Consider the following 18,282-nt stretch of genomic DNA (forward strand, 5'->3'; position numbering starts at 1 on the left):
ATTTATACAAGCTTAATTTTCAGTTTAACATGAAAGCAACCAAAATAACACTATATTAAACAGCTAATAGACTGGAAGCTAAGGACAATATGGGGGGAGAGGTCAGGATTAAACATTCTCAGAAGGTGTGCGATGTCAACTATGAATGTTTTTTTTTTTTTTTTTTAAAGAAAGCAAAAAAAAAAAATAGATCACACAATGAAAAATGGAACCCAGTGCAAACTTGTATTACAGGATTGGATGACATTTACACAAAAAACACAAAGAAAAAATAAAAATTATATTATTTACCCTTATGATAACACTCATAGTAAAAGCAAAATATCGGAAAGTTGTATTTTACTTAAACAGTTTAATGGCAATTTTAAAAAGGTGCAGATTGGTAATATGCCTGTTATGAAAAGGAGCAAAGTATTTAGCAGCAGATTAACCTAACTGGTATCGTCATTCCTTAGCCATTTCAAACGGTTTTGAATGTCCAAATCTGTTTAGTACAGCTCCACCCATAAGACTATTCTTAAGCTTAGCTCACATGGTGCATTTTGTTAGTGCTCTGAGGACAACTTGCATTGAAATGGTTTTATGATGTCACATGGGGATAAAAAAAATCAAAAAAAATCAGTGCAAGTTGGAAAGCTATGCTGGTGCCAAAGTTGCTTGACCCAGCCCAGTTAGAGAGTCAGAATGCATGGCAAATGCAATTTGAAATTTAGCTAAGGCAGTAAAAAAAAGCAAAAGCTTAGAGCAGGTATATAGGCTTTTGTCACAGGTAGGTAGAGCAAGGTCTGCAGCACCTTCAAAACACAAGTGAATTAAGCCTATCATCAATTTCCAATGCTACAGAGTGACCTTTGACCTCAAACCCTGACTGACTGCGCTTTATGTGCGCATCAAGTGCTGTAACTGCATTTCTGGAGTCTGCTAGGCTGCATTTTCCAACTGCATTATAACACTCACATTTTAATTTTCATGCAACAATGACGTTTTTAAAATCTTTAAGTGCCACCAGTAGGAGATCTGGATCTCAGACTTTTGTACTGGACATTAACCCTTCCGTTACATAATTATAGGCCTCTCTGGCAGCAAAGACGACATTGAGATCCTGCTGATTTAATGCACTGTCATATGCAATAGTCAGAGGAACAAAGTAACAAAAAAAGGGCTTTATCAGAAAAACAAAAACTAACAAGTGGTGGGGAGGGTATGCGTTTGGAAATGATCTGCCAACTCACTGACTTGTACATCCTCAAAAGCATTGTCTGTAGACAGCTGTAAACCGCCATAAGCATAATCGTGGATAGTAACATTAAGTTTGTGTAGGTGTAAATCACACAGTCAATATTGTGAAGTGGCCAGACCGCCAATATAGAATGTATGATAGAACTGGATTATTCTTTGTTAGCCACTTCAACATCTTTCCCCTCCACATGAAGCTGGAAAAGAAAACAGGAGCTGTGCTGCCACATCTTGCCTTGAAATGTTAGATAAATGCAGGTTAGAGAAGTATTCCCATTCACTTACCCTGAATACAAACAGCTGTGTGAATGGCTAAAACATTTTGCTCCTACTGTGAACATCAAAGTTATAATGTGCAACATGTTGCAGTCCACTCTGGCAGCAAACATGTTTTTTAATACCCCTCCTTCCTGCATTTTCAGTAATAACTTTTTGCACCAACTTAATTTGCTTTCAGCAGTCCCAAAATGCCATGGTTTAAAAAACAAAAACAAACGAACAAGAAAAAAACAAACCACTCTGCGCTCCCTACCCCTCCCAGCACAAAATGACTCTTAAATGGTAGGTTTTGTGAATTCACATTGTCTTTCAACATTGGCTTTCATTATTCAAGTATTTCAAGACTGATATGTGTTTTTAGTCCATTTTTTGTTTTTCTTTCATTTTTCTACATCTCCCTCCCCCCAGACCCATGTTTTCAGGATCCCTCCTTCCCCCATTTCTTCTGATCTCCAATTGGGGGAGGAAGGAATTCGCAAGCACAAAAAAGAAAAATGTAAAAGGTAAAAAAACAAAACAAAAAAAGAGAAAAAATGCAACCACCTTGAAAGCAACCGCAGGTTTTTGTAACATTAGCGATCGAAGTCTTAACTTGCACCCACCTGATTTAACTATCGGTTTTCTTTTTTTCTCTTTTTAGTTAAAATGTATTTATTGCAAGTTTGAAAAAAAAAAAAAAAAAAAACACACAAAAAAGGTCAAGTTAGTGCTGCTGCTCTGAAAGGTCACGAGGTCAGAGTTGAAAGTTCAAAGTTCATATTGAGTCGGTCCCTCCTCCCAAAAGATCACCGGGTAGCAAAGGAGCAGGGCTGCCCATCCGGTGGGCGTCCTCCGTGTTGGGCACCCCCCACAGGCTGGATGTGTAGCTTGGAGTACCCCAAAGAGACACGCCTGGCAGGTCACTACCACCGCCACCACTGCTCCACTGTCCCAGCCCAGTGGTCCCTCCGAAAAGGTTTAGGGCTGGCCCTACCGATTCAGCCTGATGGTTCTGTCCCACTTCCAATGGCTGCCAGCCTGCGCCAGGAGCAGAAGGTGTTGGTGGTTGAGCTTGTGCAAGATAACGGCTCACCTCTTCATCCGTTGCAAATTCCGCCAGGATGGTCGTATTACCCAGGACGCACCTACAATGGAGGAATGGACAAGGAAAACAAAGAAAAAAAATATTAATATTTATAAATAGTTATATAGTTAAAAAAAATTAAAAACACAATTTGTGAGGGAAAATCCAAAACATTGAGTTGTGACCAGAATAGGGATAGGTGGGAAATCTTTCAATGGAGACACTTATTCAGATAACAAATGTCCAAGGGGGGATTCCCTGACTTCCTTTAACTTTCTGTTGTGTCTATTGGACAGGGAGTGAAAGCAAATCACCCCCACAAGGGACACATTTAAAAAAAATTAAAAAGCTGACAGGTGTTTCTTAATCTTCCCCTACTCCACACATAACCATAAAAAGTTTTGGCTTCATATATACTTTAAAGTTACAGAAGTCTTGTACTGTGGAAGCTGTGCTCAACAATGGCAACCGGAGAACAAAGAATGTAAAAGTCGGTCCTTATACTGGCTTGCCATGCATTGTTCCACACTGTCTGTGTTGGGGCAACAATTTTTATAGTGCAGGGGTTTCCTTCCTTATGTCAGTACTGTCTGGTGATCTATGACTGGTAGGGTATTGATCAAGAAGCAGTAGCAGAAGTGGAGAAAACACAAATCTACAGAATGAATGAAGCAGTAGACAGAAGCATGCACTGAGGGTCTACAAGTGCAGCTTTCGCTCCTTTCATCCTAAGCAAGTGCTCAGGAGAACAGTGAGCAACACAGTAATGACACCAAATCTCACTCCCAAGTCTCATATGGTCAGCAGTGAGAAGCAGCAGTACCTTAGATGATCTCACACTGCAGATATATATCTATAAGGGTGGAGAACAGGGGTGCCCAGGAACAGTCATGTGCCAGAAAGCCCACTATTTGTTGGGAGGAATTCAAAGGAAAAGGCCGGACATATTACATTCTGATAGTAAACCTAATGGAGACTGTACAAATTATTGCATATAGGCTGATTCAGATATTCAGTCCTGTAAACAGACATTTTTCAGCAAAGCAGTTAGCCTGTTAAAAAGTTACGGAAAGATGCACAGACCTCCACCAATTCCAAGTTATGAAAAATATAAAGAAAACATATATATATATATAAGTATTCCTTTCCCATTACCAATTAACAAGTCCTACGGACTTACATGTGCAGGGCGTTCTGGGCCTTGGCTGCCTCCTGTTTGGTGCTGTATCGGATGAGAGCTGTGCCCTGGGTGAGGTTGAGATGGAATGTCAGCAGAGGGCCATGCTGCATGCAGATCGTCCGGAGGGTGGAACCGTCAATCTAGAAAAAAACAAGGCATCACAAAAGCATAATCATTTAACGGCTCTGGAAACACCCAATGGGGGGGATTTGTCAAAACGGGAGCAGACAGAATCTGAAGCAGTTGCCCATGGTAACCAATCAACTTCTCTCTTCAGTTTGATCAGTTAAGCTGTGAAAATGATAGCTAGAAGCTGATTGGTTGGTTGCCACGGCAACTGCTCTCGATTCTGTCCGCTCCAGTTTTGTTAAATTTCCCTCAATGACTTCTTATTCCTGAACAGACTTTAAACAAAACATCTGCAGTTACCTGTGGTGTAAGATTAAGAAGGATCAGCCAGTAACTTGGACGCACAGAACTGCCATCACTCCAGGTAGATCCTATAAATAGATTACTTGTTAAATCAGTACTTCTTTCAAAACCAGACAGATATCCAAATCCAAAACAATTGCATTGATACACTGTAAAATAAACAATGATACTAGACCTGTAATTTGACAGCTGCAGCACTGATACTTGCAATGTTACTGATGTTTGACTCTGGAGTGTCTGTGTTAATATTATCCACCCTAATTCACCAGTAAAAGGATCATGGAACCATGCCCACTTACACTAAGAAAATCTGGTTGCAATTACAAGTGCTTCACCTCTGAGAATAAGAAAGGAACATACTATCGCTAGCCATTTTCATATGGTAGACACTGCTTACAAAACTCAGGCCTTTTATGGTTATATGAAGACAGATGGGTCTATCTTTAACCAGTTGCCGTCCGCCCGTAGAAAAACGGACGGACGGCACTGTCGCAATCGCGGGTTGCCGTCGCCAGACGGCATTTTTTTTCTGCTCGCGCGCGCCCCCTAGCGGGCACGCACGGGCAGAAAAGACCCGTCCAATGCGAACACCCGGTACCGGGTGTTTCACATATAGGCGATCAGCGAGTCCATAGCCCGCCGATCGCCTATATGTGCTCGTTTGCGTCCGCTGATCCCCGTCCGCTGATGTTTGCGTCCGCTGATGCTCCTTGCTGATCCCCGTCCGGGCTGTGAATGCAGAAGTGATGTGTATTACATCACTTCCGCATTCACCTGTCAGTCATCTGGCTGCTATTGCCAGAGAGAAGAAGCTGATAAAGCAGATCTCTGCTTCATCAGCTTCTTTTGGGGTCCACAGGTGATATTAGGGGTCCTAGAGACCCCTAATATCTCCATAAAGAGGACCTGTCAGTGTGCCTTTGCTATTATATTAGGGGATTGTTATCCCCCTATATAATAGCAATAACAATAAGTGCAAAAAAATTAATATAAATAAAAATAAATAAAAGTCACATATAAAAAAGTAAAATAAAATAAAAGTCAGATAAAAAAAAAGGGGAAAAAACCCCCCAAAATGTTTAACTCCCCCACCCCCACGTTTACGCGCCTATAAACGTAAATACGCGTCCAGTGCCCTAGCGCGCAAAAATTACAATTGCGCTACACATGTTACATATCGCCGCGAACGTCGCAGTGAGAGCAATCATTTTAGGGCCATCAATCACTGATAACACTAAACTGATGAGCGGTAACAGCTTTTAAAGCGTCGCCTATGGCCAATTTTGGGTATTATCGTTTTTTGAGGTTTTGCGCGCGCACGCAATTTTAAGGCTTGACATTTTTGGTGTCTTTTTACCCGACGTGACCCCGTCTTTTATATTTTACCAAAAAATTGGGTAATAATAAATGTTTTATCATTTAATATAGGGGAAACTGTTTTTTTTTTTATTTCTGTGATTTTTCCTTAATATAGTAAAAAAATAAAACCCCCAGTGGTGAATAAATACCACCAAATGAAAGCTCTATCTGTCCTCAAAAAAGGGTATACAATTCATTTCAGTACAGCGCTGCATGACGGAATAAATGTCAGTCAAAGTACCGCAGCGCTGAATACTGAAAAATGGCCTGGATGGGAAGGGGGTTTAACACCGCGGATGTCAACTGGTTAATGTTACTAGTTCTGCTTATTCCTAGGTACAAGTTATCACAAGCTGATGAGCAATGACTACAAATATGGCAAGAAACATGTAGTCCTACCACACAAGTCTTTATCAACTTACCAGATGTTATTCGTGAGTCCTGACCACCCCATCCTCTTACAGAGCGAGGGGCTGTGCTGTTCCATGGAGAGTTGGTGGCTTTGGGGTTGTTTGTGAGCCCTGGAGGGGGGCGAGGCAGCCCAGGGCTATTCCTGGACATCTGGTTTTTCCACATCTTGTTTGAGTGATGTGACGGGTTATGTCCAATGGGGTCTGGTGACCAGGTGGATTTATAGTCCCCAAACTTTGCTGAGAGTGCTGTTGGAAAAAAAAATTAAAGGAAACCGGTCATGAGGGGAATATGGAGGCTGGCATTGGTGACCTCAAACTAGTTGACTGACTGCCAAGCTGTTCCTCTGCTTTATTATAAGCCCCTGACTTGGAACAGCCACACAGGTAAAGAGTCTGCACTTTTCTCTGACTTTACTGGTCTTTACACTTGTTTTAAGTCAGTGAATCAAAGGGGTCAATTCACAAAGCTTTTGTTCCTGATTTCACTTGTTATTTAATAGATTTCACACGATATTTAAGCTTGTGCAATTCACTAAACGATTTAACATTTGGAATATCCACCAATTGACGTCTCAGCTCTTATTTTAACAAGCCTAATTGTTAAATATGTACAGATGTGCAATTCTAAGATCTTTTTGGGCCATTTATCAACCGTTATATAAATTGTTACATAAGCACCTCCTTCAGAGTGTTATAACAGTTTTCAGGAGGAATTTTCTGCTCTGAGAGGGAGATTTATGAGGTGAATTGATAACTTTTGGTAGTGAAGCCTCTTTTGTGCAGTTTTTGGAAGATGGAACCATTTGTTTGTTTTTTATTAGATTGAAAAAAAATATTTTATTGTTTTTTTTTGGAGTGGGGCTGTATTTTCATAAACATGTAAACTTCAACAGTTTTACTAAAGTTGTTTACATACAGCAGTGCAGTCTTGAAAATACTGTTTGTCATTTGTAGGCACTGTTCGCCTACCCCTTCTGGTCCCAGAATGCATCAGTCAAACGGATTTTAACACCTTAAACGTTAATTCTATGATTCAAGACGTAAAAATAACGCTTCATTTGCTAAAATAACATTGAACACATAGAAATAACAACTCACTGATGCTTCAGTCAGAAGCCTTAACGAGCCTGCTAAAAAACAATTGGGACTTTTGTGAATACCATGTTTTCAAACGAAAAATAAGGAGAGGAATAAATGAACTGAAAGCGCAAATAACGTTTCCCTTTGTGAATTAACCACAACGTGTTTAAGCCAGATGCTCAGTATCACAGCCAAGGCAAGTACCATTTTTAAGAGTACGCCAGGCCCTATATTTTTCTCATGACAGTATAGTTTTAAAGGTAAATGTAAACTCTAAGGGAGTAGTTTGCTAAAGTACTGTGTATCAAACAACTGGGATTAAAGATAAAAAGCCTTTGTTTTCACCATTTTTTTGTAATCCTTTGTTATCTTGCTTTGCTGATGATCTACCTTAGCCAATTTGTAGCCATTTGCTGTCCACATGCATGCACCCCTGCAAAGGCTGTAATGCATTTTAAGGGCAGGTTTCCTAATGGTAACATTAGTAGGCCTTGCCAGTGCAATAGGTTATAAATGGTCACTTGTAGTCTGCATTGGAAGTCTGTGTGAGAATGCAGTAGCACAAATGGGAAACCGGGTGACCGCCCTGTAGCAGAAGTGCCTGAACAAAGACCTTGAGGCTAGGTTCACACCTGCACGACACCCGGGATGCGCGCCCCCGTATCGTGCAGTCCTGCACAATGCAGGCAGCGATTGCCATGCGGACCCATTGATTTCAATGTGGTACCATCCGCGCGGCAATCGCAGAAAAAAAAGGTACAAGTACCTTTTTTTGGCGATGCACAGCTGTTTTAGCTGCGAGCGTTCCACCCGGCGCGACTGGGGTGCCATTAGAGAATAATGGCACCCACAACGCGATTGGTTCACACCTTGGCAACTCCTGACCGCGCGGCAATCCGCGAAGAATCGCCGAGCGGTGAGGCGTCGCCTAGTTGTGAACCTAGCCTCATGGCAGGGTCACTAGATATTATTTAACCAGTTGTGGACGTTGGACATACTACACAAATCCAAAATAATGTCTTCAAAGTACATAGGACAAGTGTAGCAAGTCCTGGCCTTCTGTCCCTCTACCACTTCCCCTCCTCGCACATGCCAGCAATTCCTGACTCTTACTTTACAAATTAATAAAACTGCTTTTTTTTTTGGTCAAACAACTTTGCAATCTTTTGTACCGGGATTATAATTTTACAGTAATTTCATAGAACAAAATGTATCATTTTCTACAGTGACACACTTAAAAAAAACAAAAACGTGATCAAAGTAGGAAAGGTGCGTTTTTAGTTTTATTACTTTTTGTCTATTGATTACATCAAATAAAATAAAAATATTTTTTAAGACAATGTCACCAAAAGGGAAGACATGTTTGTTCTAAAAACAAAACAAAAAATCCACCACATCAACACATGTATCACTTTGTTATCTGCAGAAATGTTAAACTTGCTCTGGTCCAATGGTGATGTATAGGCCGAGTTGATGTGGTTAATGGAAGCTTTAGATTTAAAATAATTCAAAATGACTTTTTAAATGAAATGACATTAACACGTGAAACCTTACATGAGTTTTTCTTGATTGGTTGATGTACACTTTAAGCACCACATCAATACCATAGTTCTGGTCTTTTTTCGTCACTACCTTGGTCTAGCATATTCTTTAGAAAACAACATAAATTCTCCTCCACATACTGGAAAGCTCCACCAGGCTTATTCAGTAAAGACAACTTCATCTAAGATGCATTTTAGCACGTGCAAACACACGTACATGTATTTATGTAGTGAATTACTCCATTCAATTATTCAACTGAGTTAATGGGGAGGGGGGGACGCAGCAGGATTTTTTTTTTATTGAAGGGATTGCATGTCCCGGTAATTGTGTCAGTCCACACAATAACATACCTGGTGTTTTACAAAGAGTAATTACTATGTACAAAACACAGTAGCCTATATTAACCCAGTTTGATATGACCTTTTAAAGAAGAACTCTGGCGGAAAAAAGTCTTCGATGGTCAGATAACAAATATTATGTCCATAAATACAAAATTGGTACCCTCTTAGCCACTAAACTATCCCCTAAACCTAGAGTTTACACGTTCCCTAAAATTCGATGTACCTCTGCATACATCCAGCAACTGTTCAGGAATTTCACTTGTTTGTCACTAAACTTTATCAGGATAACACTCCAGTCTCATCTCATTCATTGAGATCATTTCTTAGTGAGGTTCACCTTCCACCCCTGTCATTGGATCATTCCATGATTATGGAAGCACCCATCTCAGCACTGGAAATTAAACAAGCTATCAAGCAGGCAATGTGGTATATGGTCCCTGCCAGACTAGCGAGAATATACCCAGAGGTTTCTCCTCATTGTTTTAGGGGATGTGCACACTCGGGCACGATATATCACATATTGTGGTAATGCCCCAAATTGAGACCTTTTTGGAACCAGCTTTATGCTCTAAAGCCGTTTTGTACATAGATGCTGGACAGAAAGTCTTCTATTGATATAGATATGGAGGAGATCATAACAAATTTTTGCTGCAGACATAGGCGGATCCCTAGGCCAGATATTCCTCTCAGACTGTTCTGATTTTTGATTTTAGTGATGGGGGATAAATTGGCAAGAATAGGTGGATAGATATGTTCTGTTGTACAGAACTATTATATATTGTGTGTATGGCCTCTAGTGATCCCCTCCTACTACTTGATTATGCTAATGTGGAAGAAACTGTAATGCAATTGTATGCTGATGATGATTGTGCATCATGTGCTATTTTATTGTACTTTGGAAAATTAATAAAATACTTTGAAAGTTAAAGAAGAACTCTGGGCAACACTTTAACACTTGCGGGTGTAGCTCATTTTGGTCTAGATGCAAAACCCCCCCCCAAAAAAACCAAGTTATACTCACCCAAACCTTGGAGCCATCTGGCTGCTGGACGGGTTCCTTCCAGCTTTTCTCCCCCTCCACTCCAGCGGTCTAAGGATCCTTGAGTCTTCATCTTCTATACAGTGTGTATAGGAAGTGAGGACACAGAGGGACATACCATCACTACAGCAGAGGAGGAGACAGGTCTTTAACACCTGCACATAGACCAAAACGGGCACTTAATCCTTGCAGTGCGGGGGTAGTCCCACTGCAAGGGCTAAGACAATTTTTGCCCAGAGTCCTTCTTTAAAGCAAATCTGTCACTAAAACTGATTGATAAATAAAGCTGCCCCTGCAAAGAACATTGTAAATTGTCACCTCTCCTGCTCCACTAAACTCTGCAGTAGTGAAGAATTCTTGCTCTGGGTTCCTCGTTCGCATTATATGATCCCTTGACACAAATAGAGCACACTGAGGTACAAAGTGGAATACATGAGACCAAAGTATACATGTGACAAAAAACTATAAAGCCACCGCCGATCTCTAGAGAAATCACCAGGCATGCACCGATACCGGTTTTCCCTAGCATGGAGACAGCTTCCTGGGCAATCAGGAAGATGGGTGGCGCCATTACCCACCGCCCGGGCTTCTTGATTGCCCGGGAAGCCGGCTCCATGCTGAATGGCCGTGAAGCCAGCTTCCCAGCAAATTAGCATGGAGACGGGCTTTTCAGCCAATCAGGAAGCCAGGCGACGAGTCATTACCACTGTCCTGATTGGCCAGAAAGCAGACTCCATGTTTCCTCACGGCATTGCCGGTCAGAGGAACTCTCTCTCTCTCTCTGCCTGGACGTTACGGTATCGGAGGTAAGTATCTAAGCATTTGAGCGAGTATGAGTACTTGCCCAAATACTTGGTATCGGCACCGATATTAGTATCTGTATCGGTGCATCCCCAGAAATCACCCTCTGAAACGTCAGAAACTGACACTTCCAGGTGTGTTAGAGATCTGGTCCTCTTCTTTTGCTCAGTAGTTCTACCCACCAACCCCTATATTACTACTGTGTCCTGTAGTGATGCAGCAGGAAGCACTAAGCACAGCGAGGAACAGAGGACAATTTCTCTTTACTATAAAGATCGGTGGCGGCATTATACCTTGCAGTATTTAGTAGCATGTTTATGCTCTTCTGTCTTAATCTTTGCTCTGGCAGGTACTGCCTTTGCGCCAGGGGATCCTGTGATTCAAACAGAGGACACAGAGCAAGGAGGAAGACAGAAGGAAGCAAAGATGAAAGTGGGATACAGCATCAGTGAAACAACAGAATGATTATTAAACTTGAGATGTCTTATTACAAAAGGTACTCTGCACAAATGGGATTATGTCATTTACTAAGACCTGCCCAATCGCAGTGGGATTTCCTACAGTTGCAACAAATGCCAATGCAGTCCACTGGCAAAGTGTCCTTCATCCTATGCCTAAATTAAGGGGAACTTCCTTAAACCCCCCCCCATCATCATCATTTTGCTTTTAGTTTTAGTTTTGGATCGAGTAGCTAAGATTAGAACCTCTATCTGGCTTTCAATGCTATTCAGGCTTGAATATTTGCTGACTGGGATGTTGACCGTGTGCATAAGAGGAGGATCTTTTATGCCTGTGTTTTTTTGGGTTAGATTTTTTCTTCCATTTAAAATAATCTTTAGATTTTCACATGTTTACTACTCTTGCAGTAATGCTTCCCAACTCTATCCACAACTAGGAAAACAATTTTGGCTGGGCATACACTTTAAAGAGCCTTTATTGTTGAAATGACAGTGGTCAGATAGAAAGGTTACTGTTGCGTCTCCACTCTCTAAAATGCGAGAAAGGTAGGGTAGTACACCAGGTTTGGACTATGATTTGTTTAATAACAGAGAATTTACGCCAAAACTATCAATAGTTATCATTGTTGGGTGGAAATAGCCTTTAGCCTACATTGGATCCTAGTTTATCAACATGACACAGAACGAAGAAAAGTGGCATAGATATGGAAGACTGATCCGTATGAATGACAATGTTTCTTAGAAGGCAGTCTGAATGAAGGCCACCACAAGCAAGAAGATGAAATCTTGCAGTCTCAGCCATTTCTAATGATTTTCTAGGACACAATAAAGATGGTCAAAAACCTCTTATGTTTTCCATGTGCAGAACATCCGCATTTCAAATGGCTAAAACGAAATTACCTGAAGTGCTGTGGATATTCTCAGAGGCACTGTAGGGCCAGGCACCAGGTGAAGGCAGCGAGGTGTTGAGGGAAGAATTGGACCCTAAAAACAATGAAACCAGAAAGTTATTTTGTTACTAGCAAAGAAATCTGTAACATTAAGGGACCCCAGACGTTTTAAATGTCCACCCTGAATGTTCTAGTGATAAATCACTGAGATAAAGTGATACTGTAACTATGTGTTATATTGCGCTCTAGTGGGGATTCATCAAATCAGTAAAACGGGTCTAAGGGCCCATTCACACCATATCCAGATCATTTCCAGACCAGACCAGATTGTTTCCGGACCAAAAATGCATCCTAATGTATCCCTGTGCTATTTATAGCCTCTGTTCACACCAGCGCAGTCCGTTCCAGACCAGAAAAATACTGCATGTCTCATTTTGTCTGGTCTTGAATGCACCGGAACTGCGGGCAGGTTCACACCATTTTACGAACCAGATCTGGTCCGGAAAATGGTGTGAACCTGCACTTAACCTTTTACGAAACTAGGTAAAGTCATTTTTTATTGTTTCAAGTATATTAGAATGTACAGTAAACAAGAAGTATTCAAACGACTATAGTACATGGTACAACTAAGACGAGTAATTAAAGGGGTTACTTAAAAAGTTTCAGAATTGTGTCAACAGCAAACTGCAACTTGGCTTACAAAGATATCAGATATTGTCTACGATGCACAGTGAATAAAACCTAGGATGTCACAATTTCTTCTTTCTCATATGGCATTCTCAGGATAACAGGGTAAAAGGTAAGAAAATCTGGACATGGAATCTACAGTACCGCTAGAGGTTGCCTTTAATATGGTTGCCCATGGGAATACATTGGTGTGCATGCACAGTGTGAAGAGAACCCAGTGGGGAAGCTTTCGTAAGAAAGCCTGTGAGGCTGCAGACAAGGCTGCACAGTGAAAGCTGCTGGAACAGGAATGAAGGCAAGAATCGGGCCAGGCAGGCTGCATTTAGAGCAGTGCATGCCTTAAATGATAGCTTGTACCGAAGGTACAAGTTGTCCTTTAAAACATCCCAGAATACTTTTTGGTTTTGTCAGTCACATCTATTACATACATAAAAATGCAGCATGATTAAAATAACAAACCTGTAGGGGTGTCCTGCAGTAGCTGGTGGTCAGTATCTACGATGGGAGATGGGGCTGGACCCCCTAGCACACTGCCAGGGGTAGCATAAGGGTCGGATTCTGGGTCAATGTTCTGAATTCCTTTCCATGGCACACCAGGCTGAAACTCTACCGAGGAAACATTGGAAAGGTAAACATAGGGTCAATATGTTAAGCTATCAGTATCCATTATTAAAAGTAATAGAAAAAAATGGAATATACAACTTTTTAATGCTCTTTAAAGTGCTAAAAAAATGTGCTTGTCATAGCTATACAATTTTCCATAAAAGTGGGAAAATATTTCAGACTTAAAACCATGCACAAAACTAGAGCGAAGACAACAGCTGCTGGATTGATTGCCAAGATGCATTTGCTGAAATGCCCAGCCACCATATAGCATCACTGCTGGCTTGACATGACAGTGCCCAGAAAGTAACAGACACAATCAGTCTGATTCATTAAGGGTAAAGATAGAAGGTTAGCCAATCTTATTTTGGTCTGTTTCTTTTCCCCAGGGCTCCGCTTACACCATAGCGTTGTGTTCACGATTCTGTACAAATAACATATGCCATCACATAATGCAGTTAGAGTGGGGAAGGGTAAGAACTCCGGAAGGTTTTTTTTTGGCTGCCTGCAAACACTTTCTTTAATGATACCAGGACACAAACTCAAAGAAAAAGAAAGGAAAATTACCTTAATAGGGAAACGCACAGCAATAAAAGATGATTGAAATCACAACACTCCTTAACCGTATCCAACACTTGGTGAAAATTATTTTAACATAGTATTTTTTTTTTTAAGATTAAGGGCCCATTCACATCTGTTTCTCTGCGATCAACGCACACTATTCCACAACACACCTAGCATGTGTTGCCATTCACTTGAAAGGCACCCCAACACATCTCCCCGCCGCCGTGTGTGGCAACAAAGCTCAACGCACACACTGCAATACCATGTGTTGCGGTGCATTAGAAAAAAGTAGTTCTAACACATGAAAGAAAAAATAAAAACAAAAGATTTAAAAAAAAAATGTGTTGATGGCGAGTAGGACTCACCTGGAGGCCAGCTGGTATTAATGGATTTGTTTCCCATTTTACTAGGAGGGGATTTGGCAGGTAGCCAACTCTCAGCAGTTGGCCCTCCATGCAATCCTACAGACTCTCCAGACATCATTTCATACTGGTTGTATGGGGAGCCACCACGATTCTTTGCAGGGGGAGCAATAGAGCCTGTAGGCATAGAGATAAAGGAAAATATGATCTAAACATTTATGTAGTGAACCTTTAGGTTTAATAAGTAAGTGATTTGTACACGTATCCATTATTTCGCTAGTTATTAAAAAAAAGGTAAACCAAGAAAATAAAATTAATAAATACAAATAAAATTACTTTGGTCAAAAGTATAGCCATGTTCTCTTCCCTATGATCCCCATACATTGCCTATCAGTTGTTGGGTTATTTCCTGATAACTCTGCTACTGGCAAACTACTACAAAGCAACAAACACCAAATGTCTATACACAAAACTAGGACTGCAACTAACAATTATTTTCATAATCGATTAGTTGGCGGATTATTTTTTCGATTAATCAGATTAAACCCCCCCCCCCACCTTTTATTTAAAATAAAATACCAAAATGCAGTGCTACAAACAAAAATCGAAATGCACTGGAACGCAGGACATTGCAGTACCGCGCGTTCCAGTGCAGGCGATCACACTGCGGATGGGAGGTGCATTTGGGATCCATTGACATGAACGGCACCGCAATGCACCTCCGGCACCACAATTTGTCAGGCCGAAACTTAAAATGACTTTTCACACTTTGTTATATATTTTTTTATTAAATGCCCGTATTATATATTATACACTTTAATTAGTTCCATGTATTTAAAATAATGTGAATTTTAAAACTCAAAGCCAATGTAATAAAATAACCAACCCCTGCACAACCTAGGTAGTATAATGTATAGATATTTATATATATTTAACGTTTTATTTTTAACATAACACATCGAAATTGGACAAAAAAAATACAAAATATATATATTATTAGGGATGCACCGATGCAGTTTTCTCTCGGTATTGAGTACAGCTATTTATATTTTGGTACTCACCGATACTGAACACCGATGTCGGTACTTCCAGTAGCATGAAGCAGGCTTCATTACACGCTGCCTGGCTTCTTGATTGCCTCTGGAGCTGGCTCCATGCTGATTGGCCGGGATGCCAAGTTTGCAGGGGCAGTGGAGCAATGCAGAGGCACATCAGTCTCTTCTCCCCGCTGGTGTAGCTGTGACTGATGGATGGTGCAGTACCAGATAATAGATACCAGATAACTGGCACTCCAAAAATGAAGAAAAATACATCTTTTATTGACACATGTGCAAGCTTGCAGTTAAGCGATAGTTTGCACATGCGTCAATAAAAGACGTTCTTTTCTTCAAGAAATGAAGAAATTTGATCATGAATTTGGCACAAACAACAACACTATTCCTGCAACCAGGCATTTTTCTTACGTGCATCAACACCACACTTTCTTAATTCCCCTTTATGTTTTTGTCTAAGATAAAATCACAAATAAAGAGTGCATCCCAAATGCAAGGTACACTCTAGTTATAAATCAGGAAAATGTGGCCAATACAATTTCACACAAAATAACTACATGACACTTTGCTGAAGTTGGGACAGTAATGCTACAATTTACACTGCCTTAAATAATCACCTAAAGAACTGTCCATCCAGTGCAGACCTTCGTTTTCATGGCATCAAAAAAACAAAAACAAAAAAACAAAACAAATTTAGATAGATAGAATTAGATATGGGAGTTCTACATTCATGAGGTCTTTCCCTCACTTCAAATTTAAAGTACATGTTAAGCCAAATTGCTTTTGTATCTTTGTACTGTATGTGCCTCACTGTTGAGATATCTTTTTACTTCCTGTCCAGGAGATGAAAGAAATGACAAAAAAAATCCCCCAAAAGGGAATCCCTATCGAAATCGATTGTTACCGGAACAGTTGTCCCCATAAAATCATTTACCTTCAGGCTTGCTCTGGTGGCAACTCACAAATTTTGGATTTCACATTACTTTCTGTCACAGTGACAATTGCTCCAAGGACAAATAGAGGGGTCAATCTCTCCAGAGGACACAGACAGCAATAGAATTTGACAGAGGGTCTAACCCTTACACACACTATCCAAAACTACGAATAAAAAAAGTTTGTGCTTTACATACACATAAAATTAAAGTACGTTTAGAGCATTCCTATTCACACAATCAGATTGTATTGCAGAAAGTACCACCATACCATTCTTATGCAGACTGACATCTTGTGAGACAGAGGAAGGCAACCCATCCATCATTGAAGTCCACTGCTTGAAACGTGATTCTACCCCAGCTTCCTTTCCATAATCCATTCCACTGGAGCCAAAGCCTAAATGAAATATTTAACAAAACAGCGATATAAAAAAAATACATAAGGGGGAAAGACTTTTTGTTTATCAGGTCTTAACATGTCACGAAAGTGGAAAAGACTGTTGGTTTATTAACACTTGTTGCTGTTTATATTAGTTTGTGTTATTGCATTCACTATGAAGAGTGGCATATTATAGATCTGGTAGAAGTGAATAGGTACAGCAGGACTAACTGTAAACAAAAGATAGGAGGAGAGGCTGAGCAGGAGCTGACCATGCCCCATTAGGAGAATAGGTAGGGAGGAAGATGATGGTGACTGGGAGGGAGTCAGCGCAAAAAAAAAAAAAAACTTTACAAAGTGTCAGAAGGGGAAATTGGCACATGTGCGCATCTGTTGTGCTCATGCCTGTTGCAAGCATCCTCCAGCAGTAAGACCATAAGACAAGGACCAAGCCTCACATAGGCTGCAAGTGGTTGGCCAGGGCCAAGTTTCACAAGGATTGTGAGTGGTTGGTCAGGGCCAAAGCCTCACATGGGCTGCAAGCGGCTGGTCAGGGCCGAGGCTTACCTGGGCTGTCAGAGGCTGCTCAGCACCATGCCTCATATGGTCTATGAGGAGCTGCTGAGGGGTGATTCAATTCAAGCTATGCTATGAACCAGACACTTACAGGAAATATTGCCTCACATGAAGGGCAAAACATTCCAGTAAAAAAAAAAAGCTTCAATCTAATGCAATGTACAAATTCTAATAAATGTCACAGCACAAAATATATGTAAAATAGTTTATGAAACATGAGAACCTTGGATTATCAATTACATTATTAATGTAACAAATCTCAGAGAACCCATACTAACCAGAGCCATATCCTTGCATGTGCCCCTTGGATTGCATGTCAGAAATCCCCACAGGATCCAGATGAGACTTTGAACCAGCTGGATGAGAGGGAGAGTGCTTCATTCCTGGCTGCCTCTGCTGTTGCTGTTGGAGCGCACTTACCATTCGTGCCAACTGCTGTACACATGAAACGAAGAACAAGCAAATGTGTGCATTATAATGTAAATGAATGATATCAAACTTGGCAAATCTGATACTACGGGATTCAGAATGGCAAAGGCTGGGGAGATATGGCCTGAATTATCATGAAAGCCAACGGACAACAAATTTTTCCACTAGGCACAGGACATTATGAGGGACAGGATATAAAGAGGGATGTTCTCTTTTCTATGATGAACCTTAAAACACATCCATTATGCTTAGAAATCTCTGCAAATATCTACAAATCATTTGACACTACTTAAAGGGTAACTAAACCCAAGAACAAAAATGTAATATATTGCAGCTTACTCGTCCTTAGATTTTGTGCATTAATTTTTTTAGGCTAAGAACAGTTTCATCAAGCACATAAATACCTGCTTCTGCTTGCCAGAAATGCATTTTCCTCGTCATTTTCTGTGAGCTAATCTCCCATAATGGAAATTAACCAAGGCAGCCACATTTTAAGGCCTGCTTGGGCGGCAATCAATGGCTCCTTCCAAAGATTCAGTGGGGTAAGTGAGCATAGCAACCGAAGGACAGGAAAATAAAGTAAAA

At 40.7% G+C, this 18,282-nt stretch overlaps 1 protein-coding gene across 1 annotated transcript in view; it reads right to left on the reverse strand.

Annotated features, from left to right (window-relative positions):
* Positions 1–2,104: 2,104 nt before the first annotated feature.
* TNRC6B (trinucleotide repeat containing 6B) overlaps positions 2,105–18,282 on the reverse strand; it is a 132,041-nt gene continuing 115,863 nt past the window's right edge. The window contains exons 18-26 of the mRNA XM_018565764.1: positions 17,547–17,700; positions 16,585–16,710; positions 14,333–14,506; positions 13,260–13,406; positions 12,124–12,207; positions 5,972–6,199; positions 4,188–4,258; positions 3,759–3,898; positions 2,105–2,639 (exon numbers count right to left, since the gene is read on the reverse strand). Coding sequence (XP_018421266.1) covers positions 2,270–2,639; positions 3,759–3,898; positions 4,188–4,258; positions 5,972–6,199; positions 12,124–12,207; positions 13,260–13,406; positions 14,333–14,506; positions 16,585–16,710; positions 17,547–17,700 — 1,494 coding nt within the window. The 3' untranslated portion in view covers positions 2,105–2,269. The remainder of the gene's footprint in view (positions 2,640–3,758; positions 3,899–4,187; positions 4,259–5,971; positions 6,200–12,123; positions 12,208–13,259; positions 13,407–14,332; positions 14,507–16,584; positions 16,711–17,546; positions 17,701–18,282) is intronic.

The sequence above is a fragment of the Nanorana parkeri genome, unplaced genomic scaffold, assembly GCF_000935625.1.
Source record: "Nanorana parkeri isolate BGI_ZX_2015 unplaced genomic scaffold, ASM93562v1 scaffold885, whole genome shotgun sequence".
NCBI lineage: Eukaryota > Metazoa > Chordata > Amphibia > Anura > Dicroglossidae > Nanorana > Nanorana parkeri.